Source organism: Anomaloglossus baeobatrachus, chromosome 7 (assembly GCF_048569485.1).
Source record: "Anomaloglossus baeobatrachus isolate aAnoBae1 chromosome 7, aAnoBae1.hap1, whole genome shotgun sequence".
Lineage (NCBI taxonomy): Eukaryota > Metazoa > Chordata > Amphibia > Anura > Aromobatidae > Anomaloglossus > Anomaloglossus baeobatrachus.
Genome location: NC_134359.1, coordinates 195690973 through 195718734, shown reverse-complemented (window position 1 = coordinate 195718734; position 27762 = coordinate 195690973). Strand labels below are relative to the sequence as shown.

Sequence of the window (27762 nt, the reverse complement as noted above, 5' to 3'; positions counted from 1 at the left end):
GTGAGTTTCAACAGAATCTGGTTAAATGATTCCTTATATAATAATGCAGAAGACTGGAACAGTACTCCAGGGCAAGATTGTTGTTTTTTTTCACCTGCTGCAATGTGTCAGCCAAGGCTCATATGCAGGGAATTGTGGTCGTAACCATGGATACCTAAGCTGCAATACACTGCACATGAGGTAAGAGACGTGACTAAATCAAGAAAACTATATTACATTTCTAATTGGAGATATTTGCTATTATTATTATTACACCTACTAGGATCTTGGAGATGGGAATACTCCTTTAAGTATATCTATGAACAATGGAGATAAATGACAGCTCAAATAATATTGTGCCAAGAACATTTTAATGTGATTGAAAATTATCAGTAGATTCCAAGAAATTACATCTTTTGATACCATGTTTTTATATTTATTTATTTTTGTTCTTAATTGGAGGCAGATCGTTAGGGGTCTGGGTCCTGAGAACCCACCGATTGCTCAAGTAAAGCGGGCTTTACACGCTACGACATCGCTAATGCGGAGTCGTTGAGGTCACGGAGTTGGTGATGCACATCCGGCCGCATTAGCGATGCCGTTGCGTGTGACATCGATAAGCGATTTTGCATCGTTGCAAAAACGTGCAAAATCGCTAATCGGCGACACGGGGGTCCATTCTCAAATCTCGTTACTACAGCAGTAACGAGGTTGTTCCTCGTTCCTGCGGCAGCACACATCGCTGCGTGTGACGCCGCAGGAACGAGGAAGCTCCCCTTACCTGCCTCCCGGCCGCTATGCGGAAGGAAGGAGGTGGGCGGGATGTTACGTCCCGCTCATCTCCTCCCCTCCGCTGCTATTGGGCGGCGGTTCAGTGACGTTTCAGTGACGTCGCTGTGACGCCGCACGGACCGCCCCCTTAGAAAGGAGGCGGTTCGCCGGTCACAGCGATGTCGCCGGACAGGTAAGTATGTGTGACGGCTGTGGGCGATGTTGTGCGGCACGGGCAGCGATATGCCCGTGTCGCGCAACAGATGGGGGCGGGTACCCACACTAGCGATATCGGGACCGATATCGCAGTGTGTAAAGTAGCCTTAACTCTATGTTTTCTATTATATCTGTACTCTGCTCTGTGTGCTCCTGTCTGCTGAGCTACGCACATCATGGGGCTTTTTTTTGGTGATTGGTGGAGGTCTCAAGTCCCAGACTCCCATCAATCTGCTGGCAATTAAAAGGACAAAAATATTTAAAAAATTAATCGTAGGTTGCCTGCTAGTCTGTTCCAACAGCTGCACACAAATATATTTATTATTGTCCTTTATTACACTACATGTATCTAAGCTGCCATCTTGCTGCGAGTCACATGTCAACTTGTCTCTACAACCTTTATTTCCGTTATCAACCAGAATCCCAATAATACCATTTTATATAATCCAAAAGGGCCCATATCTATATGAGCCAAAAGGATATATGCACAAGCTCCATACTAAGCAGCAAAAACAAGAGAACAGGGAGTATAGCATGCAAATATGTTTATTAGAATAAAAATGTATCTAATTTCGGTCAAGTGACAAGGACTATATAAAAAAATCAGACACAAATAAGACAAAAGGACAGTGAACATGTATAGTTCTGATATAGTCCTTGTGACTTGACCAAAATTAGATTAATTTTTATTCTAATAAAAATATTTGCATGCTATACTCCTTGTTCTCTTGTTTTTGCAACCTTATTTCCGGTGACAGTCCATCCATTCTGCCGCTTTTCTACGCTCTGGATTCAGAAGGATCATCACTACATGTCATCAGGAGAAGAGTGTATGAAGGGTCGGTGACGATACAATGAACCTTGGAAGAAAAGAGGATTGAATTGAAAGTTACTGGAAGAAAACATTGTAAAAACATATTAACGTTTGTGTATGTGCGCAGGTTGTGTTCTATTCCACAGCGTTTAAGTCAGTGCATGTGCGTTTCAAAACGCAGCCAAAAAGCTGCGTTTTGAAAGCATTGTGCCATGCTGAATTCTTGCTGAATTCATGCGTTCTGGATGCTTGCTCAGCCATAGACAGAGTGGGAAAAGCATCCAGAACGCACAAAAAAGTGACATTGCTTTTTAGAACACTGCGTTCTAAAACGCAACATGCTGATGGAATTTGCACAATCTTCATAGATTGTGCTGAGGACTCAGGATGCATGTGTGCCACCCCCGTGTCAGCAGCCGGGCTGCTTGGATCCGAACCCGCGGTGGCTCGAGGGGCGTCCGGACCCGGGGCGTGCGGCCACTCAAATGAAGGGGAGGAATATTTACAGGTGATTGTATTTAGAGTTTGTGACGCCACGCGTGGTGTGTGGTAATGTGGGGTAGCACCGCTGCTGTGGAGAGTACCCGGGGGCGATGGAGTAGGGCAGCCGGATGTTAGAACCATCCACGGGTAGGGGTGATGCCCCGGGACTCGGTGATTGCAACCAGGGGGTGCCGTGGGAAGTGAAGGGGGTCACTTTCATAATGATTTATTCCGTGCAGTTCAGACAATGTACAGAGACATTAACGCATTTCTGGCTTGACGCCCTTAATCATAATTGGTAAGTGTGTCAAGCCAGAAACGCGTTAACGTCTCTGTACATTGTCTGAACTGCACGGAATAAATCACCTGAGCACCCAGCTGGATCATCTTCTTCATTTATCATTGCTGTGCGGCGAGAATCCGAGTCTGAGGCACGGTGAGGTCAGACATGGGTGAGCTGGATTCCTACACGGGTCACTTTCATACTCACTCAGTCCATAAAGCTGACACCGACAACTGGATTAACCAAAGTTCTGGACACCGCTGCCGCTGAGGGGAGCTAGTTCGGGTCCTGTCCCCGATGGTGCTGCCTGATGATCTGTGACCTTCCTCCTGGCACCTTGTTCACTTCTTTGTTGGTCCCAGTAGCATAAAATTAGTCGGGTCCCTCTCCCCAGTGTGGTTAACTGTGGGAGCTTGCTCTTAGGGTTCATGCTTGGGATTTCTTGGACCGTTTTAGTGGAAAGTCCTATCCCCCTCGTTGCGCTAGTACCCCGATTCTGGAGCGGGTAGAGAGCGGATATTGAAGGCTCCGTTCTCGTCGGGTAAATTGTTAGGTTGCCTTAAGCTACTCCCTGACCTAGGGTCCACGTACCCCGTCGTGCCATGGTCCCACCCCGGTGATGGCACAAGGCCGCCGGCTGTCCTCTTCGACAGTTCCATGCCCCTTGTTACGATCCCCTGCGACCAGGGGTCCAGCTCCTACTAGGCCCAGACCAGCATCTGCCACCTAGTTGCTTCCAAGTAGCCCGGCTCCTGATCTCCTCTCTCCTTCACTTCCTACACTTCACTGAACTGCTCCTGACACTCCTGACCTCCCCTTACCAACCCCCCCAAGTGAGCGACCCTATTCCACTCAGGCTGTTCACTGGTGTGTCTGGTGGGTGTGGTGCAGAGTCTACCTAGGACTTTAATTGGCTGATGTTGGCAACACCATACAGTTGGGGACCCACAACCGAGGAGGAGGTGGATATTGTATAGAAGGGCAGATATTGGCAGAGAAGCATATAATGTAATAAAAGACAGACAAATATGCTTATCTGCAGCTGTAAGGAGGGAAGGGGCAGATTATAATATTTTGCACAACCTCTTTAACAGATATTTGCTTGAATTCAATCTTTAGAGATTGCTAGACAGATTTAGATGCTGCCGAAAGAACGACTGAATTTCTTTCCAGATTGAATGCTCAGCTTCACAATGAGGGATCACGTCTCCACCCCATACGATTGGCAACTTACGGCCACGTAAATGTGAGGCCCAGCAAAAAGGGAATCCTGGTGGTTCTATTAGGTGGCCGGCCCCAGGATAGGAGATGATTCTTCCATTGTACCGTCCATGTTTCCTCATTCTAGATAAAGACACTTCAGCAAAATGTTTACTGTTGTAATATTGATCAGCTTCCTCAGCGACAAAAAGGATTTGTCCTTGAGCGTTCTCTACCGGAATGTATGAAGTAGGAGTCTCCTGATAAAACCCAGCGAGTTTCAGGAGGCCCTCAGAAGTAATCATCATCTTCTCCTGCGTGTATGGTGCCCCTTTAACGAGAACTTTACCGTTGTGATAAATTGTGCTACCGTATACATTGCAAGAACCATTAATGCTGACTGTAGCCCCTATTTGCGGTAAGTACGAAGCCACGACAAGAGCAATCTCTGCACCTTTTGAGACGCTTAAAATTCCAACTTTTGGGTTAGAAACCTAAAATAAATAAGATCAGAGACATGAAGTTATATTTATATAAGCTTTAACTTCAATGTTAAAATCTTCCAGCATCTTGAACAAAATAAAACTTCCATTACATGGTAGCAAATACACTGAGGATTGTGAGTGCTGCTGACTGTTTCCAATAAACGGCAGAATTCTGCATGCAGCTCTGGCTACTATACTTCAGAACCTGTCAGGTGACATACAGTTAGGTCCAGAAATATTTGGACAGTGACACAAGTTTTGTTATTTTAGCTGTTTACAAAAACATGTTCAGAAATACAATTATATATATAATATGGGCTGAAAGTGCACACTCCCAGCTGCAATATGAGAGTTTTCACATCCAATTCGGAGAAAGGGTTTAGGAATCATAGCTCTGTAATGCATAGCCTCCTCTTTTTCAAGGGACCAAAAGTAATTGGACAAGGGACTCTAAGGGCTGCAATTAACTCTGAAGACGTCTCCCTCGTTAACCTGTAATCAATGAAGTAGTTAAAAGGTCTGGGGTTGATTACAGGTGTGTGGTTTTGCATTTGGAAGCTGTTGCTGTGACCAGACAACATGCGGTCTAAGGAACTCTCAATTGAGGTGAAGCAGAACATCCTGAGGCTGAAAAAAAAGAAAAAATCCATCAGAGAGATAGCAGACATGCTTGGAGTAGCAAAATCAACAGTCGGGTACATTCTGAGAAAAAAGGAATTGACTGGTGAGCTTGGGAACTCAAAAAGGCCTGGGCGTCCACGGATGACAACAGTGGTGGATGATCGCCGCATACTTTCTTTGGTGAAGAAGAACCCGTTCACAACATCAACTGAAGTCCAGAACACTCTCAGTGAAGTAGGTGTATCTGTCTCTAAGTCAACAGTAAAGAGAAGACTCCATGAAAGTAAATACAAAGGGTTCACATCTAGATGCAAACCATTCATCAATTCCAAAAATAGACAGGCCAGAGTTAAATTTGCTGAAAAACACCTCATGAAGCCAGCTCAGTTCTGGAAAAGTATTCTATGGACAGATGAGACAAAGATCAACCTGTACCAGAATGATGGGAAGAAAAAAGTTTGGAGAAGAAAGGGAACGGCACATGATCCAAGGCACACTACATCCTCTGTAAAACATGGTGGAGGCAACGTGATGGCATGGGCATGCATGGCTTTCAATGGCACTGGGTCACTTGTGTTTATTGATGACATAACAGCAGACAAGAGTAGCCGGATGAATTCTGAAGTGTAGCGGGATATACTTTCAGTCCAGATTCAGCCAAATGCCGCAAAGTTGATCGGACGGCGCTTCATAGTACAGATGGACAATGACCCCAAGCATACAGCCAAAGCTACCCAGGAGTTCATGAGTGCAAAAAAGTGGAACATTCTGCAATGGCCAAGTCAATCACCAGATCTTAACCCAATTGAGCATGCATTTCACTTGCTCAAATCCAGACTTAAGACGGAAAGACCCACAAACAAGCAAGACCTGAAGGCTGCGGCTGTAAAGGCCTGGCAAAGCATTAAGAAGGAGGAAACCCAGCGTTTGGTGATGTCCATGGGTTCCAGACTTAAAGCAGTGATTGCCTCCAAAGGATTCGCAACAAAATATTGAAACTAAATTTTTTTGTTTGGGTTTGGTTTATTTGTCCAATTACTTTTGACCTCCTAAAATGTGGAGTGTTTGTAAAGAAATGTGTACAATTCCTACAATTTCTATAAGATATTTTTGTTCAAACCTTCAAATTAAACGTTACAATCTGCACTTGAATTCTGTTGTAGAGATTTCATTTCAAATCCAATGTGGTGGCATGCAGAGCCCAACTCGCGAAAATTGTGTCACTGTCCAAATATTTCTGGACCTAACTGTATGCACCCAGGACCGCGAGCAGTTCTGTGTGTATATTGCTAATCCCTGCCTAACCGTCCCTGTATAGACTAGCATAGATAAAGGGATCTTTAGAAAAAGTATTTCTAAAGATCTTTTACTGTATGCTAATGAGAGAGGGGACTAGTCCCCTGGGCGTCAGCTTCCCCGGCTAGTCGGCTCCATTAGCATGTTAGTACGTCCCTGTAGAGGTGCTAAAATGCTAATGAATGTGCAGCGTCCGTGGATGATCTCACTCACCTCTCCGCTGCCATTGCGTCCGACGGGGGATCTTTGCTCAGTGTATATGACCCTGGAGTTTCGGTCATACGGACTACTGCAGTTTGAAGCAGGGACGCGTACACCCGGCTTTATAATGCGCATGACCGAAACTCATGCGCGCTGAGGTGAAATCCAGCGTCGGACGAAATGGCAGCGGAGAGGTGAGTGAGATCATCCTCTGACGCTGCAAATTTATTAGCATGTTAGCACACCCACAGGGCGCGAACTAACATGCTAATGGGGCCAATTAGCCAGGGGAACTAACGCCCAGGGGACCAGTCCCCTCGTTCATTAACATACGATAAAAGATCTTTAGAAATCCTTTTTCTAAAGATCTCTTTATCTATGCTAGTCTATGCAGGGACGGTTAGGCAGGGATTAGCAATATACACACAGAACTGCTCGTGCTTCTGGGTGCATTTTGCACTTGACTGGTTCCCTTTAAAGGTTTATTCCCAGTTTCATAACTGGATTTTGTCAGAGAGTGCTTGTAAATATGAGTTATTTCGCAATTTGCTGCTTGTTTCAATTTTCAGCTATTCTTAAGATATTTCCACTTTTCTTTTGTTTGCATCTCGTTGCCTTGAAGGACGACCATTACTACTAAACAGCCGAACATGCGCAGTGCTTACAAGCTAGACAGCAATGGTGGTCAGTCTCCTAGACAATAGCCTCTAAGCAAAAGTGTTATTATCTGTAGAACAACTGAAAATTTAACAAGCAGTAAATTGCAAAAGTGCTTGTTTTTACAAGTACTAATGGACAATAATCTATGAAGTTAGGAATTACTCTTTATATTGTACCTAATTCTACCTTTGTATTGTACCTAACATTTCAGCTTTATTGTGTAAAGTTTGCATATATCTTGTTAAAGGGGTTGAGCATATATAATTCTAAGAAGTCCTAAGTACAGACAGGTTCACTTTCCGGGTCTACTCAAGAAAGGAGAGACTTTTCTGTGTGTGCATGTCATCAGTGCGGTATGTGAAGGGGCTGGCTGCTAAGCCAGCTCCCTTCTAGGCTCTTAGCTTTTAAAATAAGGAGACATGTGCTCACATAAGTAATGTTGTACTGTGTCAAACACAGGGCAGCAGTGGAGCTGCTGGAACCTCAGGCTACTGTTGATATCTAAAGGTGGTAGTATCCCTGTAAATACAAATACAATGGTGATTGCATTGTTGTATAACAGCACGTGTAAAGATTTAGATTTTTTTTAAGTGGACAACTCTTTTAAATGAAAATGACTCTCCGACTAAGGGGTGCTTCACACACAGCGAGCTCGCTGCCGAGATCGCTGCTGAGTCACGCTTTTTGTGACGCAGCAGTGACCTCATTAGCGATCTCGCTGTGTGTGACACTGAGCAGCGATCTGGCCCCTGCTGCGAGATCGCTGCTCGTTACACACAGCCCTGGTTCGTTTTCTTCAAAGCCGCTCTCCTGCTGTGACACACAGATCGCTGTGTGTGACAGCAAGAGAGCGACAAATGAAGCAAGCAGGGAGCAGGAGCCGGCGTCTGACAGCTGAGGTAAGCTGTATCCAAGATAAACATCGGGTAACCAAGGTGGTTACCCGATATTTACCTTAGTTACCAGCCTCTGCAGCTCTCACGCTGCCTGTGCTGCCGGCTCCGGCTCTCTGCACATGTAGCTGCTGTACACATCGGGTTAATTAACACGATGTGTACAGCAGCTAGGAGAGCAAGGAGCCAGCGCTAAGCAGTGTGCGCGGCTCCCTGCTCTCTGCACATGTAGCTGCATTACACATCGGGTTAATTAACCCGATGTGTACTGTAGCTAGGAGAGCAAGGAGCCAGCGCTCAGTGTGCGCGGCTCCCTGCTCACACTGGTAACTAATGTAAACATCGGGTAACCATACCCGATGTTTACCTTAGTTACCAGTCTCCGCAGCTTCCAGACGGCGGCTCCGTGCAAGCGCAGCGTCGCTTGCACGTCGCTGCTGGCTGGGGGCTGTTCACTGGTCGCTGGTGAGATCTGCCTGTTTGACAGCTCACCAGCGACCATGTAGCGATGCAGCAGCGATCCTGACCAGGTCAGATCGCTGGTCGGATCGCTGCTGCATCGCTAAGTGTGAAGGTACCCTAAGAAAAAGGCAGTTTTTATTCTCCCTAAAAAGTCATTATTATACAGAACAAATTTATGTGCTACCTATCTACACACACACACACACACACACACACACACACACACACGCTTGTATTCAGAAATATAGGGATATGTTGCAAATTTCACGGTGCCTATAAATTGTGACGTGCATGGTCTTGGTGTATGGAACACAGGGTCCGGTCCTGAGCCTGCTTGCTACCCAACGCAATGAATAAAGCTAGCTCTAATTAACCATTGTGTTTAACCATTTACATGTTGCTATTGATCTTTTACAATGGTAAGTTTAATGACATGATTGTGTGTCGCCCAGGAACTGGGGTACTCAAGTCATTTGTGTGACACCACCTGCGGGTTGCGGTTAAGATTTTGGAACCGCCACTGCTGAATTGATTATCCCCCAGGGCTGATGGTAGTGGCAGCTGTGGTGGTAGGCCCTCCGCAGGTAGGGCTGAGCCTGGGAGATGTATGATGGAGTAATAAGTGAGGCCACACCGTGGATAATAGTTAACAGTCTCTACTCACTCTGGACCCTTGGATGGATGGTTTAGGTCCCTGTATTTCCAATTCCAGTTGATGACTCAGTTGCTCTGTCCCTGGCACCCTCAGTGTGGTTGGGTCCCCGTAGTGTGGAGCAGTTAGGGGCTCGACTGTCCCTTTGCGGTGGCAGTCTCCTTCTCCGTACGGCGGGCAGTCTGGACCCTGTAGGCCTGGTCTGTGTCCCGAACCCTGATCCTTGCTTTACTGCTGGTACCCCCGGATTTGTAGGTCAGTGAGGTCCGTGAAGGTCCTCTCACTGTGCAGGTATTTGCCAGGCCATCTGAAACTGTAGCCTGATCTAGGGCCCTGTGCCCCGTGCGTGCTCTGGTCCCAGCGGTACTCAGGTGTACCGGCCCTGGCGAACAGTCTCCTGTGCCCTCGGGTCACCGTTACACGACCCAGCTCTAGGCACGTCTTTCCACTTTCACTACTACTCAGACTGTCTCTGTCCCCTCCCACCAGTCTGTCTAGTCCCTCTGGTCTGGCTCTGCCCTCATCCATCAACATTCTCACGATGTGATTGCACAGAGCCGATGGGTTGCCGAGGCAGCCTGAAGCCTACTGATGGCCCCAGTTACTGGCATCTTTGTGCTTCTAGAATGAACTAGTCTTTGGTTACCCTTTGTAGTAGAAAAGTAATTTTAGAATATACTTCAAAACTGCGATATTGCAATATATATAGTACAAGCTATTCAAGTCCGCCACTGGAACTAAAAAATAAAGTAAAAATAAATCCAATAATATTTATAAAAATATAGATTTTTCCAGTTCCAAAATAAAGACAATTAAAAAAAATGAACCGGTCATGCCTAGAAATGTTTAATCAGTAAATATAAAAGTATATTTTTGTAATATAGTATACACTATAAAGAAAAAAAAATGTAAACACCAGATTTGAGTTTTTGGTCCCCACACTTCCTACAAAAAATACCATTAAAAGTGATTAAAATATTGTATGTGTTGTAAGGTGTTATCACTAAAAATAACAACAGCTATGGAAAAAAAAGTTTTTCCACTGATCCTTTGATAGAAATAAATAAAAAATCAGCTTTGGGTTTCAGAAAATGGCCGCACAAATCAAATTTTTTTTAACCACTACTTGTTCTATCAACTCACAGGGCGGAGAATATCCCCACCATTTGTGCTGCTGTAAGGGACATAAAGGAAAGCCCTAAATAATTCAATAATGTCACAAAGTCTACGTTACACAAACCATTAATTTTTCTTTACTCAGCCTGCCATGATTGACCCTTCATGAATATATTTGGCTAAAAGTCACACTTTACCTTGGGATGTTTAAGAAGCAGGTCTGCAGCCTCTTCAAAATATTCCAGTTGTATTTTTTCAAATGATCGCGGTAGATCAGAATATCCATAATATGCCAGAGCGAGAACCACAAAACCATGGCTGGCAAGGAGACTAGCTCTGTATTCTGCAAGGCCTCCGGCTCCACCAAACAGGTCAATGATACCAGGGAATGTTCCTTTTCCTGTTATAGTATCAAATACCAGAATATCATTTAGTGTTTTTTATATAATTATTTTTTTTTTCAATTGAGTAGAAACAATGTATCATCATTAATGGATGAAAATAAAATCACTTGATGCCCTTAGTGACCAAGCCAATTTTGACATTAATGATCAAGCTAAATTTTTGAATTTTGACCAATGTCCTTTTGTAATGTGGTATTAACTCTGAAACGCTTCAACATATCCCAGTGATTCTGAGAATGTTTTTTGTGACACATTGTATTTTATGATATTGGTAAATTTAGGTCTATATATTTTGCGTTTATGTGTAAAAATATCATAATTTTGGTGAAAATTTTGAAAAATTTCCAAATTTTACCCTTTCAATTTTTATATCCTTTAGGCCTCTTTCACACGTCCCTGAAAAACATGCACGTTTTTCACGGGCGTGTCAGAGGTGCGTTTTGCCCTCGGTGTGCCGTGTGTATGGCACACGTGTGTTGTCCGTGTGTTATCCGTGATAACACACGGAGAACGGGAACTTTCTACTCACCTGTCCCTGGCGTCGCTGTCCGTTGTGCTGATCTGCGGTCTCCGGTCCTGACAACTTCCCGCTGCTGCTGCTTCCGGCCGCAGTGAAGTGAATATTCAATTAGCATAATGAGCGGCGGTCGGCAGCAAGTGACAGCAGCAGCAGAGACAGCAGGGCAGGAGAAGGTGAGTAAAGATTTTTTTTTTCTCACAGACACATGGCTTTTCACCGGTGCGTTTCACACGGAACACATCCATGTGGTACGTTTGTATTACGTGTGACAAGTTTGCGTTCCATGTGACACCCGTGATGCCGGAGAAAAACGGACATGTCAGCATGAAAAACACACGGACACACGTAAGTATGGAATGGACACATGTTCCGTTCGAAAATACTTACGTGTGTCCAAAACATTAGGAATACATAGGTCTACGTGTGTACGTGTCTCCGGTACGTGAGAAAACTGCCAAACACGTACCGGAGGCACGTACATGTGAAAGAGGCCTAAGGCTATGTCCGCACGTTGCTTTTTACCTGCTTTTTGCCTGCTTTTTTGCTGCTTTTTCAACTGCAGCGTTTAATGCCAAAATGGTTGTGTTCTGCTTTGAATTTGGGTTTCTTGTCCGCACTTTGCAGTTCAAACTGCAGCCTTTTTGTTGCAGAACTTTGGTCAAAAACTCAGCTTTGCAGTGCAAAACCCAAATGGCAAAAACAATTGACATGTCAATTGTTTTTGCCATTTTGGTTTTGCACTGCAAAGCTGAGTTTTTGACCAAAGTTCTGCAACAAAAAGGCTGCAGTTTGAACTGCAAAGTGCGGACAAGAAACCCAAATTGAAAGCAGAACACAACCATTTTGGCATTAAACGCTGCAGTTGAAAAAGCAGGAAAAAAGCACATAAAAAGCAGGTAAAAAGCAACGTGCGGACATAGCCTTAACCAGTTTGTCCTGTTGAACAAAATAATGAATAAATAACATTTCCCATATGTCTACTTTACATCTAAATCATTTTAAAATGTCATTTTATTTTGCTAGGATGGTAGAATTAAAAACAAAGGAATGAGCATAAGTTGTTATACAGGCAGCATATAGGAGTATGTTCACATTGTAGTTAAAAACCGCATTTGAGGTTAGTTCACCGAGTTCAATGTGGTCACCTAAGGTCAGTTTAGGCCCGTTTCACACATCCGGCATTTCACCGGATGCCGAATCCGGCACGCATGCAGTACAGTACATTCATTTACAGTGGAAGCGTACAAGAAAAAACAATTAGAAGTGCACAGCCATAATTTATATGGTAAATTTATCAGGAATAAGGGGGTGCACCTGTCAAGCAAAACCAACCATAGTAATCACAAGAAAAGCGCTTGACCAAAGGCACTCACTCCAAATTTAAAGTAATATAATACAATTATTTATGTATCAAAAAGTTTAAAACCACACATACAAAAAACAACACAGTGCAGACATATTAAAAAACACCAAGGACAATGGTAATGAAACCCAATCCAAAAAATCTTTTCCAAGAAATATATATTGTACCAGAATCACCATAGATAGTTCAAAATGCAAGAAAATACAGATAAAGAGTCAGAAAAATAACCATCTTATAAATAGGTATGTACTGAGACAGACATTCTATCTTTCAAGCAGCATTATGACCAAATGGTCAAAACAGCAGCTGCAATGCCTCATGGGTAAAGAGTTCCTATCATGGTGATTCCCTATCTAAAATGGAAGTGGAGAACCTGGCCCAACGCGTGTCGCTATGTTAGCTTCATCAGGGGCAGTGGGTATCACAGAAAATGATCACACATAAACAGACATTTATACACGTGCTAATAAACTATTAAAACCATATTGCCTACCAGTGTGGTGCATGATCCCTCATGGCATTGCATTCAGGGAGTGCTCAGTGGAGCAGGAAATCATTTCTAACAGCTCATGCAGCATCTGCGTTAGTTTACGCAAAATACGTACTTAAGATGTTTCGTGAATACCAAAAATAGAGCAACTTACGCAAATAAAAGCTGTAAATTTCCAGAAACAGTCTTGGAGCAGCATTAAACAGAGGAAAAATACATAGGGCTTGCACAAAATATATGTTAGGAGGGTTCTATAAATAGAATGATGCAGCGCAACCTACATTAGAGACATTGGAATACATCCTCTTGGATGTTAGTCGATTTATAGTTTGGAACCCAATTATAATCCACCCCTGAACCCGGATAAATATTTAGGGCTGCATGGAAACTTGCATCAGAGATAAATCCGCACGAATGTGTGTGGTATGTAGATACCTTTATCTATCATTATGGATAATGAGAGTTGGGGTAATATGCGCCGTAAATATTCTATACAATCTGCTTATATATATCTGGAGGAAATGATACTCCCGTACAGGTAGGGCATGATCTGGTGTGCCAATCATCTGTTATACTGACAAACCTTCTATTCTTGGATTATAGAACCGTCTTCTGATGAAGTAAGGTTCCCATTTTGTGATCTATTCAGGATTTACACTCTATATCCTGATTTAGTACCTCCTGGAAATACTTGTGGGCTTTGATCTGTATATGAGACTCTGTCTATTGTGGCGTATGGGATCCAAATCATATATATACTAAAGGGAATTCCCAATTTAATCCACCCCTTGCATAGATTAGCATAAACTTTATATTATATATCTTGGATTATCTATATAGGATACCATAAAGATCCATTAGGCAATATACATGTTCACAATGAAAAAGGAACCACGGAAAAAAGCAAGAGGGTTTAAACCGTGGACATGATGCACACCACAGGCAGCAATCAAAAACAGGAGGACAAGAGTGGCTAGTATGCAAAAGTATAACAAATATTTATTTAGTAGTAGACACATCAAATAAAAAGAATATCATGGAGAAGAGAAAAAAGACATGACATGAAGAAATTGGCACAACAGATGGTAAACAGTTAATACAAAGGTCTGCACCGGAGGCTAAAATGATGCAATACTGTGCAGTTACAATGAAAGTACAAAATCAATCACAGAAACATACCCAGTGCAGCCGGATTAACAAGTAATAAAGTGCCAGTAGTGCAAACGACAGAGGTCTGGATACCCCCCCTTCCTAGGGGGGTATCCAGACCTCTGTCGTTTGCACTACTGGCACTTTATTACTTGTTAATCCGGCTGCACTGGGTATGTTTCTGTGATTGATTTTGTACTTTCATTGTAACTGCACAGTATTGCATCATTTTAGCCTCCGGTGCAGACCTTTGTATTAACTGTTTACCATCTGTTGTGCCAATTTCTTCATGTCATGTCTTTTTTCTCTTCTCCATGATATTCTTTTTATTTGATGTGTCTACTACTAAATAAATATTTGTTATACTTTTGCATACTAGCCACTCTTGTCCTCCTGTTTTTGATTATCTATATAGGGCATGGGTAGTAGTGTCTTCCATATAGGATCTTGGCTCAACTCTTTTTCAAGAACCTTTAAATATGTATTCTGTGTAAATTAATGCATATGCTGTGTAAAAGTGTGGTTCATAAATATTTATGGCTATACTCTTTACAAATATGGGATGTGCTATACCTCTCTGTCTGAGAAGAAGGGAAGAAAAAAAAAAAGCCTCAAAATATGTGCTCTATGTTGTCAGTTTAAGCGCTTCATAAAATTCTGTACATCTAAAAAACAGCCTAGTCGATTTGTAACCATGCCGCTCCTCCTCCTGTATTCCAATGTCTCTAATGTAGGTTGCGCTGCATCATTCTATTTATAGAACCCTCCTAACATATATTTTGTGCAAGCCCTATGTATTTTTCCTCTGTTTAATGCTGCTCCAAGACTGTTTCTGGAAATTTACAGCTAAACGCTATTTACATAAGTTGCTCTATTTTTGGTATTCACGAAACATCTTAAGTACGTATTTTGCGTAAACTAACGCAGGTGCTGCATGAGCTGTTAGAAATGATTTCCTGCTCCACTGAGCACTCCCTGAATGCAATGCCATGAGGGATCATGCACCACACTGGTAGGCAATATGGTTTTAATAGTTTATTAGCACGTGTATAAATGTCTGTTTATGTGTGATCATTTCCTGTGATACCCACTGCCCCTGATGAAGCTAACATAGCGACACGCGTTGGGCCAGGTTCTCCACTTCCATTTTAGATAGGGAATCACCATGATAGGAACTCTTTACCCATGAGGCATTGCAGCTGCTGTTTTGACCATTTGGTCATAATGCTGCTTGAAAGATAGAATGTCTGTCTCAGTATATACCTATTTATAAGATGGTTATTTTTCTGACTCTTTATCTGTATTGTCTTGCATTTTGAACTATCTATGGTGATTCTGGTACAATATATATTTCTTGGAGAAGATTTTTTGGATTGGGTCTCATTACCATTGTCCTTGGTGTTTTTTAATATGTCTGCACTGTATTGTATTTTGTATGTGTGGTTTTAAACTTTTTGATACATAAATAAAGAATCGTATTATATTACTTTAAATTTGGAGTGAGTGCCTTTGGTCAAGCGCTTTTCTTGTGATTATTACAGTGGAAGCGTGACACCATGCAGTTATGTGCTTCATGCACAACCTCATTTGTCCACATGGTGTCGCGCTTCCACTGTAAATGAATGTACTGTACTGCATGCGTGCCGGATCCGGCATCTGGCAAAATGCCGGATGTGTGAAACGGGCCTTACCTTTGGTCACAGGTGGGGCACTGTGGGAACCTCCAGCTGTGACTGCACAGCTCATCGCTGCGGCTCAGTCAGTCTCTGCCTGGAGCCACAACGTGCAGACATGTTCTATAGCCGCTTGCTGTGACTTTAGTATGTATGTAGCAAGCAGACTCAGTATCGTTGTGGGACCTTGTGTGAATTAAGGTCAAAACTCTGCGTTTTGGGTTAATAAAGTGGGGAAATGGTTTTCTTTTGTATTTTATTTCAAATAAAAGATTTTGTTGGTGTTTGTGTTTATTTCTTATCACTTACAGATTAGTAATGGAGGAGTCTCAAAGACGCCTCCCATTACTAATTTAGTGCTTAGTAGCAGCTGTGAGCTGTCATTAACCCATAATATTACCCAGATATGCCACCGCACCAGGGCAATCAGGACGAGCAGGGTAAAATGATGGAATTGTTGCATCTAAATGATGCAACAATTTTGGGCAGCTGCAGGCCCAACAGCCAATGGCAAGGCAACCTTTTTTACTGTGTTTCATGTTCAGTTTGCACCTGTTCACATTAGAAAGCTAGGATGGGCCAACAGTCTTTTTCTTCTTTTTAGATTACAGGGTCATACCTTCTGATTGAACACTCCTGCTCTTCAGCTTCAGGTAATTTTAATTCTCCATTTGCAGCTTCCTATCTGCCCATAAATTTTAGGTTTTTTTAAACCAAAGAGAGGCATTACTTTGATAGGGACTTACAAAAGACGTCACCTTGCCGTTGGCTGTTGAACTCACATAAAACTGGCTGCCATTTTTGTGTGCTAACTACATGTTTTTCACAGCAGTAATGCATGTCTATATTCCCATATTCATTGTTCCTCATATTTTAGCACCACAGAGTGCAACTGTCTCCTTTTTGTTACTATGTTTTATGTTCAGTTTGCACCTGTTCACATTGGAAAGATAGGCTATGCCATCAGTCTTTTTCTGCAACCAATCATAGATGCTGTGGGTGGGGAAAGCAGTGCATATGCATGAGAGAGCCACAGAAGTAGTTGCATTCGTGAGGAGACTGGTAAGAATAACGCTAATCCCTCTAGCCTTTTTTACCACCATTGTAAAGCGCATGATCCCGATAGACTTATATGGGGATCAGTGTCTGGGTAGATATCCAGGATTAATTCCGGGCTCGAACCGTGTTTTTTTAAAAATCTGTTTGGATTGCGGGTATCTGCGGGTTCGCCCATCACTAACAAGGACTCAACTAGTTTTGGGTTGGAAAGTCCTATCCCCCTCTTTGCGCTAATGCCCCGATTCTGGAGCGGGTGGGAACAGATCATAAAGGCTCCGTTCTCCTCATGTGAATTGCCGGGTTGCCTGAAGCTTCTCCCCGACCTAGGGTCCGTGTACCCTGCCGTGCCTTTGGTCCCAGACCGGTGATAGTGCTAGGCTGCTGGCTGTCCTCCTCAACAGGTCTAGGCACCTTGCCACAATCTCCTGCGACCAGGGGTCCGACTCCTCTAGGTCCAGACCACCGTCTGCAACCTAGACAGCTTGTCTTGGGAGCTAACACTCCCAACCTCCTCTGAGCTCCTCACAGCTCGAGGGTCACTTCACTTCTCTCCTCTCCCTGACTCACAACTCACTCACTGACTACACTCCTGACCTCCCCTCCCTGACCCCCAAGGTGGGTTGACTCTATTCCATTCAAGCCATCCACTAGTGTGCCTGCTGGTTGTGGTGCAGGGTGTATCTAGGATTTGATTTGCTGTTGGAGGCAACACTATTAAGATAGGGATCCAGAACCAAGAGGGAGGTGGAATACTGAACGGGAGGATAGGTTGTGCAGTACCCTGTGATGACCTGATAGTCCAGGGGCGTCCCATATATATATCCCAGTGTCTCCTGTGATGTGTATATAATCCAGAATCTCCTGAGATGTATATATGCCTCCAACCCCTTCTGTGATGTATCTATGCCCCCAACCCCTCCTGTGATGTATATGCCCCCTGCCCCTCCTGTGATGTATAGATGCCCCAGCATCTCCTGTGATGTATATGTCCCCAACCCCTCCTGTAATGTGTATATGCCCCCAGCATATCCTGTGATGTATATATGCTTCCAACCCCTCCTGTGATGAATATATGCCCCATGTGATGTGATGCATAAACCTCAGCCCCTCCTGTGATGTGATGTATATGCCCCAGCCCCTCCTGTTTTGTATAGATGTCCCAGCATCTCCTGTGATGTATATGTCTCCAGCTCCTCTTGTGATGTCATGTATATACCCCCAGCATCTCCTGTGATGTATACATGCCTCCAACTCCTCCTGTGATGTTTATATGCCCCAGAGTCTCCTGTGATGTATAAGCCCCAGCCCATCCTGCAATGTGATGTATATGTCCTCAGTCCCTCCAATTGTGTATAGATGCCCAGCATCTCCTGTGATATGTATTTGCCCCCAGCATCGCTTATGATGTGTAAATGCCCCCAGCATCTCCTGTTATGTATATATACCCCCAGCATTTCCTGTGATGTGTAAATGCCCCAAAATCTCTGTGATTTGTATATGCCCCCAACCTCTCCTGTGATGTTTATATTCTCTCAGTTCCTCTCAGCGGCTCATGTGATGTATATATGCCCCCAGCGTATCCTGTGATGTATACAGTCAGTATGGAAAATATTCAGACTCCTTTAAATATTTCCCTCTTGGTTTCACTGCAGCCATTTGGTAAGTTCAAAAAAGTTCTTTTTTTCTCTCATTAATGTACACTTTGCACCCCATCTTGACAGAACAAAAACAGAAATATAGAAAATGTTACAAATTTACAAGAAAAACTAAAATATCACATGGTCATAAGTATTCAGACCCTTTTCTGAGTATTGAGTAGAAGCACCCTTTTGAGCTAATACGCCCATGAGTCTTCTTGGGAATGATGCAACAAGTTTTTCACACCTGGATTTGGGGATCCTCTGCCATTCTTCCTTGCAGATCCTCTCCAGTTCCTTCAGGTTGGATCGTGAACGTTGGTGGACAGCCATTTTCAGGTCTCTCCAAAGATGCTTAATTAGGTTTAGGTCAGGGCTCTGGCTGAGACAGTCAAGAATGGTCGCAGAGTTGTTCTGAAGCCACCCCTTTGTTATTTTAGCTGTGTGCTTAGGGTCATTGTCTTGTTGGAAGGTGAACCTTCGGCCAAGTCTGAGTCCAGAGCACTCTGTAAGAGGTTTTCTTCTAGGATTTCTCTGTACTTGGCCTCATTCATCTTTCCTTCAATTGCAATCAGTCATCCTGTCCCTGCAGCTTAAAAACATCCCCAGAGCATCATGCTGCCACCACCATGTTTCACTGTTGGGATTGTATTGGGCAGTACCTGGTTTTCTCCACACATATCCCTTAGAATTATCAACAAAAAGTTCTATCTTCGTCTCATCAGACGAGAGAATCTTATTTCTCATAGTCTTTTTTGCACACTCTCTGCGGGCTTTCATATGTCTTGCACTGAGGAGAGGCTTCCGTCGTGCCACTCTGCCATAAAGGCCTGACTGGTGGAGGGCTACAGTGATAGTTGACTTTGTGGAACTTTCTCCCATTTCCCTGCTGCATCTCTGGAGCTCAGTCACAGTGATCTTAGGGTTCTTCTTTACCTGTCTCACCAAGGCTCTTCTCTCATGATTGCTCAGTTTGGCTGGATGACCAGGTCTAGGAAGAGTTCTCGTGGTCCCAAACGTCTTCCATTTAAGGATTATGGACGCCACTGTGCTCTTAGAAACCTTGAGTACTGCAGAAATATCTTTTGTAACCTTGGCCAGATCTGTGCCTTGCCACAATTCTGTCCTTGAGCTCCTTGGAAAGTTCCTTTGACCTCGTGATTCTCTTTTTGTCTGACATGTGAGCTGTGAAATGGACAGCATGTGTCTTTAATATTAGTGTCTGTGCAAAGGGTCTGAATACTTATACCCATGTTATATTTCAGCTTTTGTTGTTTAAGAAATTTGCAAAAATTTCTACATTTCTGTTTTTTTTCTGTCAAGATGGCTTGCAGAGTGTAAATTAATGAGAAAAAAAATGAACATTTTTGAATTTACCAAATGGCTGCAATGAAACAAAGAGTGAAAAATTTAAAGGGGTATGAATACTTTCCGTACCCACTGTAAGCCCCCAGCCCCTCCCGTAATTTATGTGCTCCCAGAGTCTCCTGTGATGTATATACAGCAGTCCCAGTGTCTCCTATGTGATGTATATAATTTACAAAACTTATTTTCACAAAGCGTTGACTGTGCTTCAGACCGAGACAAACCTGGAAAAGCAGCAATGAGAAGCAACATGATCAATATCACCTAACATCACAGCTGCACGAAAAAGAAGCAGCTCTAGCCACCACAGTAGGGGTGAGCTAATTTAATTGTTTGACCATATATAGTAGGGTAATTTTGAAGTTGATAACTTTGTGCAGCCTAAGAAGGTTAGTAGAAATTTGCAGATGACAGAAAAAAGGGTCTCCAACCCTGGGGGTTAAAACATATATTTCAGTGATGCGTCGCTTATCAAGGTAAGTGCTGCTGTTTATTTGCAATGATTGTTTTACTGCCAGGAGGTTAGCAGCTCACTGTCTGTAGACATTGTATGCAGAGAAACAACAAAGAGCCAGCACCAATGTGCACTAAGGCATCAAATATTCCAAACTGCATTATAAAAATTTTTTTGAGATTTTTGGCAAAAAATTGCAATTTCTTGAGCTGCTTCGCCACGTCACGGCAAATCTCATTTGAAGCAGTCCTACACTAAAATATTTTTATAAAATGTGCCATGCGGCCTCACATATAAATAGCAGAACTGCTCTCAGCAGCACTCACCTGGTCTATTGCAGTCCCGTACCCATGACTGAGTCATGGCTGTGGGCGGGACAGGTCCAAGCAAATGCTGCATGAAGTATATATATAGCCTGTGGACAAAGCCTGATGACCCAATGTGAACAGTCACCAAACGCCAAAATCTATACAGATGGAATACATCCCAAATTGGGGTGCATAGCAAGGTGGAGGTCAACCACCGACCAATTCAACAAAGAAACAACAAAGAGCCAGCACCAATGTGCACTAAGGCATCAAATATTCCAAACTGCATTATAAAAATTTTTTTGAGATTTTTGGCAAAAAATTGCAATTTCTTGAGCTGCTTCGCCACGTCACGGCAAATCTCATTTGAAGCAGTCCTACACTAAAATATTTTTATAAAATGTGCCATGCGGCCTCACATATAAATAGCAGAACTGCTCTCAGCAGCACTCACCTGGTCTATTGCAGTCCCGTACCCATGACTGAGTCATGGCTGTGGGCGGGACAGGTCCAAGCAAATGCTGCATGAAGTATATATATATCCTGTGGACAAAGCCTGATGACCCAATGTGAACAGTCACCAAACGCCAAAATCTATACAGATGGAATACATCCCAAATTGGGGTGCATAGCAAGGTGGAGGTCAACCACCGACCAATTCAACAAAGAAACAACAAAGAGCCAGCACCAATGTGCACTAAGGCATCAAATATTCCAAACTGCATTATAAAAATTTTTTTGAGATTTTTGGCAAAAAATTGCAATTTCTTGAGCTGCTTCGCCACGTCACGGCAAATCTCATTTGAAGCAGTCCTACACTAAAATATTTTTATAAAATGTGCCATGCGGCCTCACATATAAATAGCAGAACTGCTCTCAGCAGCACTCACCTGGTCTATTGCAGTCCCGTACCCATGACTGAGTCATGGCTGTGGGCGGGACAGGTCCAAGCAAATGCTGCATGAAGTATATATATAGCCTGTGGACAAAGCCTGATGACCCAATGTGAACAGTCACCAAACGCCAAAATCTATACAGATGGAATACATCCCAAATTGGGGTGCATAGCAAGGTGGAGGTCAACCACCGACCAATTCAACAAAGAAACAACAAAGAGCCAGCACCAATGTGCACTAAGGCATCAAATATTCCAAACTGCATTATAAAAATTTTTTTGAGATTTTTGGCAAAAAATTGCAATTTCTTGAGCTGCTTCGCCACGTCACGGCAAATCTCATTTGAAGCAGTCCTACACTAAAATATTTTTATAAAATGTGCCATGCGGCCTCACATATAAATAGCAGAACTGCTCTCAGCAGCACTCACCTGGTCTATTGCAGTCCCGTACCCATGACTGAGTCATGGCTGTGGGCGGGACAGGTCCAAGCAAATGCTGCATGAAGTATATATATAGCCTGTGGACAAAGCCTGATGACCCAATGTGAACAGTCACCAAACGCCAAAATCTATACAGATGGAATACATCCCAAATTGGGGTGCATAGCAAGGTGGAGGTCAACCACCGACCAATTCAACAAAGAAACAACAAAGAGCCAGCACCAATGTGCACTAAGGCATCAAATATTCCAAACTGCATTATAAAAATTTTTTTGAGATTTTTGGCAAAAAATTGCAATTTCTTGAGCTGCTTCGCCACGTCACGGCAAATCTCATTTGAAGCAGTCCTACACTAAAATATTTTTATAAAATGTGCCATGCGGCCTCACATATAAATAGCAGAACTGCTCTCAGCAGCACTCACCTGGTCTATTGCAGTCCCGTACCCATGACTGAGTCATGGCTGTGGGCGGGACAGGTCCAAGCAAATGCTGCATGAAGTATATATATAGCCTGTGGACAAAGCCTGATGACCCAATGTGAACAGTCACCAAACGCCAAAATCTATACAGATGGAATACATCCCAAATTGGGGTGCATAGCAAGGTGGAGGTCAACCACCGACCAATTCAACAAAGAAACAACAAAGAGCCAGCACCAATGTGCACTAAGGCATCAAATATTCCAAACTGCATTATAAAATTTTTTTTGAGATTTTTGGCAAAAAATTGCAATTTCTTGAGCTGCTTCGCCACGTCACGGCAAATCTCATTTGAAGCAGTCCTACACTAAAATATTTTTATAAAATGTGCCATGCGGCCTCACATATAAATAGCAGAACTGCTCTCAGCAGCACTCACCTGGTCTATTGCAGTCCCGTACCCATGACTGAGTCATGGCTGTGGGCGGGACAGGTCCAAGCAAATGCTGCATGAAGTATATATATAGCCTGTGGACAAAGCCTGATGACCCAATGTGAACAGTCACCAAACGCCAAAATCTATACAGATGGAATACATCCCAAATTGGGGTGCATAGCAAGGTGGAGGTCAACCACCGACCAATTCAACAAAGAAACAACAAAGAGCCAGCACCAATGTGCACTAAGGCATCAAATATTCCAAACTGCATTATAAAAATTTTTTTGAGATTTTTGGCAAAAAATTGCAATTTCTTGAGCTGCTTCGCCACGTCACGGCAAATCTCATTTGAAGCAGTCCTACACTAAAATATTTTTATAAAATGTGCCATGCGGCCTCACATATAAATAGCAGAACTGCTCTCAGCAGCACTCACCTGGTCTATTGCAGTCCCGTACCCATGACTGAGTCATGGCTGTGGGCGGGACAGGTCCAAGCAAATGCTGCATGAAGTATATATATAGCCTGTGGACAAAGCCTGATGACCCAATGTGAACAGTCACCAAACGCCAAAATCTATACAGATGGAATACATCCCAAATTGGGGTGCATAGCAAGGTGGAGGTCAACCACCGACCAATTCAACAAAGAAACAACAAAGAGCCAGCACCAATGTGCACTAAGGCATCAAATATTCCAAACTGCATTATAAAAATTTTTTTGAGATTTTTGGCAAAAAATTGCAATTTCTTGAGCTGCTTCGCCACGTCACGGCAAATCTCATTTGAAGCAGTCCTACACTAAAATATTTTTATAAAATGTGCCATGCGGCCTCACATATAAATAGCAGAACTGCTCTCAGCAGCACTCACCTGGTCTATTGCAGTCCCGTACCCATGACTGAGTCATGGCTGTGGGCGGGACAGGTCCAAGCAAATGCTGCATGAAGTATATATATAGCCTGTGGACAAAGCCTGATGACCCAATGTGAACAGTCACCAAACGCCAAAATCTATACAGATGGAATACATCCCAAATTGGGGTGCATAGCAAGGTGGAGGTCAACCACCGACCAATTCAACAAAGAAACAACAAAGAGCCAGCACCAATGTGCACTAAGGCATCAAATATTCCAAACTGCATTATAAAAATTTTTTTGAGATTTTTGGCAAAAAATTGCAATTTCTTGAGCTGCTTCGCCACGTCACGGCAAATCTCATTTGAAGCAGTCCTACACTAAAATATTTTTATAAAATGTGCCATGCGGCCTCACATATAAATAGCAGAACTGCTCTCAGCAGCACTCACCTGGTCTATTGCAGTCCCGTACCCATGACTGAGTCATGGCTGTGGGCGGGACAGGTCCAAGCAAATGCTGCATGAAGTATATATATAGCCTGTGGACAAAGCCTGATGACCCAATGTGAACAGTCACCAAACGCCAAAATCTATACAGATGGAATACATCCCAAATTGGGGTGCATAGCAAGGTGGAGGTCAACCACCGACCAATTCAACAAAGAAACAACAAAGAGCCAGCACCAATGTGCACTAAGGCATCAAATATTCCAAACTGCATTATAAAAATTTTTTTGAGATTTTTGGCAAAAAATTGCAATTTCTTGAGCTGCTTCGCCACGTCACGGCAAATCTCATTTGAAGCAGTCCTACACTAAAATATTTTTATAAAATGTGCCATGCGGCCTCACATATAAATAGCAGAACTGCTCTCAGCAGCACTCACCTGGTCTATTGCAGTCCCGTACCCATGACTGAGTCATGGCTGTGGGCGGGACAGGTCCAAGCAAATGCTGCATGAAGTATATATATAGCCTGTGGACAAAGCCTGATGACCCAATGTGAACAGTCACCAAACGCCAAAATCTATACAGATGGAATACATCCCAAATTGGGGTGCATAGCAAGGTGGAGGTCAACCACCGACCAATTCAACAAAGAAACAACAAAGAGCCAGCACCAATGTGCACTAAGGCATCAAATATTCCAAACTGCATTATAAAATTTTTTTTGAGATTTTTGGCAAAAAATTGCAATTTCTTGAGCTGCTTCGCCACGTCACGGCAAATCTCATTTGAAGCAGTCCTACACTAAAATATTTTTATAAAATGTGCCATGCGGCCTCACATATAAATAGCAGAACTGCTCTCAGCAGCACTCACCTGGTCTATTGCAGTCCCGTACCCATGACTGAGTCATGGCTGTGGGCGGGACAGGTCCAAGCAAATGCTGCATGAAGTATATATATAGCCTGTGGACAAAGCCTGATGACCCAATGTGAACAGTCACCAAACGCCAAAATCTATACAGATGGAATACATCCCAAATTGGGGTGCATAGCAAGGTGGAGGTCAACCACCGACCAATTCAACAAAGAAACAACAAAGAGCCAGCACCAATGTGCACTAAGGCATCAAATATTCCAAACTGCATTATAAAAATTTTTTTGAGATTTTTGGCAAAAAATTGCAATTTCTTGAGCTGCTTCGCCACGTCACGGCAAATCTCATTTGAAGCAGTCCTACACTAAAATATTTTTATAAAATGTGCCATGCGGCCTCACATATAAATAGCAGAACTGCTCTCAGCAGCACTCACCTGGTCTATTGCAGTCCCGTACCCATGACTGAGTCATGGCTGTGGGCGGGACAGGTCCAAGCAAATGCTGCATGAAGTATATATATAGCCTGTGGACAAAGCCTGATGACCCAATGTGAACAGTCACCAAACGCCAAAATCTATACAGATGGAATACATCCCAAATTGGGGTGCATAGCAAGGTGGAGGTCAACCACCGACCAATTCAACAAAGAAACAACAAAGAGCCAGCACCAATGTGCACTAAGGCATCAAATATTCCAAACTGCATTATAAAAATTTTTTTGAGATTTTTGGCAAAAAATTGCAATTTCTTGAGCTGCTTCGCCACGTCACGGCAAATCTCATTTGAAGCAGTCCTACACTAAAATATTTTTATAAAATGTGCCATGCGGCCTCACATATAAATAGCAGAACTGCTCTCAGCAGCACTCACCTGGTCTATTGCAGTCCCGTACCCATGACTGAGTCATGGCTGTGGGCGGGACAGGTCCAAGCAAATGCTGCATGAAGTATATATATAGCCTGTGGACAAAGCCTGATGACCCAATGTGAACAGTCACCAAACGCCAAAATCTATACAGATGGAATACATCCCAAATTGGGGTGCATAGCAAGGTGGAGGTCAACCACCGACCAATTCAACAAAGAAACAACAAAGAGCCAGCACCAATGTGCACTAAGGCATCAAATATTCCAAACTGCATTATAAAAATTTTTTTGAGATTTTTGGCAAAAAATTGCAATTTCTTGAGCTGCTTCGCCACGTCACGGCAAATCTCATTTGAAGCAGTCCTACACTAAAATATTTTTATAAAATGTGCCATGCGGCCTCACATATAAATAGCAGAACTGCTCTCAGCAGCACTCACCTGGTCTATTGCAGTCCCGTACCCATGACTGAGTCATGGCTGTGGGCGGGACAGGTCCAAGCAAATGCTGCATGAAGTATATATATAGCCTGTGGACAAAGCCTGATGACCCAATGTGAACAGTCACCAAACGCCAAAATCTATACAGATGGAATACATCCCAAATTGGGGTGCATAGCAAGGTGGAGGTCAACCACCGACCAATTCAACAAAGAAACAACAAAGAGCCAGCACCAATGTGCACTAAGGCATCAAATATTCCAAACTGCATTATAAAATTTTTTTTGAGATTTTTGGCAAAAAATTGCAATTTCTTGAGCTGCTTCGCCACGTCACGGCAAATCTCATTTGAAGCAGTCCTACACTAAAATATTTTTATAAAATGTGCCATGCGGCCTCACATATAAATAGCAGAACTGCTCTCAGCAGCACTCACCTGGTCTATTGCAGTCCCGTACCCATGACTGAGTCATGGCTGTGGGCGGGACAGGTCCAAGCAAATGCTGCATGAAGTATATATATAGCCTGTGGACAAAGCCTGATGACCCAATGTGAACAGTCACCAAACGCCAAAATCTATACAGATGGAATACATCCCAAATTGGGGTGCATAGCAAGGTGGAGGTCAACCACCGACCAATTCAACAAAGAAACAACAAAGAGCCAGCACCAATGTGCACTAAGGCATCAAATATTCCAAACTGCATTATAAAAATTTTTTTGAGATTTTTGGCAAAAAATTGCAATTTCTTGAGCTGCTTCGCCACGTCACGGCAAATCTCATTTGAAGCAGTCCTACACTAAAATATTTTTATAAAATGTGCCATGCGGCCTCACATATAAATAGCAGAACTGCTCTCAGCAGCACTCACCTGGTCTATTGCAGTCCCGTACCCATGACTGAGTCATGGCTGTGGGCGGGACAGGTCCAAGCAAATGCTGCATGAAGTATATATATAGCCTGTGGACAAAGCCTGATGACCCAATGTGAACAGTCACCAAACGCCAAAATCTATACAGATGGAATACATCCCAAATTGGGGTGCATAGCAAGGTGGAGGTCAACCACCGACCAATTCAACAAAGAAACAACAAAGAGCCAGCACCAATGTGCACTAAGGCATCAAATATTCCAAACTGCATTATAAACATTTTTTTGAGATTTTTGGCAAAAAATTGCAATTTCTTGAGCTGCTTCGCCACGTCACGGCAAATCTCATTTGAAGCAGTCCTACACTAAAATATTTTTATAAAATGTGCCATGCGGCCTCACATATAAATAGCAGAACTGCTCTCAGCAGCACTCACCTGGTCTATTGCAGTCCCGTACCCATGACTGAGTCATGGCTGTGGGCGGGACAGGTCCAAGCAAATGCTGCATGAAGTATATATATAGCCTGTGGACAAAGCCTGATGACCCAATGTGAACAGTCACCAAACGCCAAAATCTATACAGATGGAATACATCCCAAATTGGGGTGCATAGCAAGGTGGAGGTCAACCACCGACCAATTCAACAAAG

The 27762-nt window shown here is 43.2% G+C and overlaps 1 protein-coding gene across 2 annotated transcripts in view; it reads right to left on the bottom strand.

Annotated features, from left to right (window-relative positions):
- Positions 1–341: 341 nt before the first annotated feature.
- LOC142245264 (acyl-coenzyme A amino acid N-acyltransferase 1-like) overlaps positions 342–27762 on the bottom strand; it is a 62455-nt gene continuing 35034 nt past the window's right edge. The window contains exons 3-5 of one of the 2 annotated variants that reach the window (XR_012724755.1): positions 10330–10532; positions 761–4240; positions 342–703 (exon numbers count right to left, since the gene is read on the bottom strand). Coding sequence is in view for 1 of the 2 variants with exons in the window: in XM_075317850.1 (XP_075173965.1) it covers positions 3662–4240; positions 10330–10532 (782 nt within the window). In the remaining variant the exon portion in view is untranslated. Of the gene's footprint in view, positions 4241–10329; positions 10533–27762 lie in introns of both variants that reach the window. The other variant, XM_075317850.1, reaches the window with a different exon arrangement.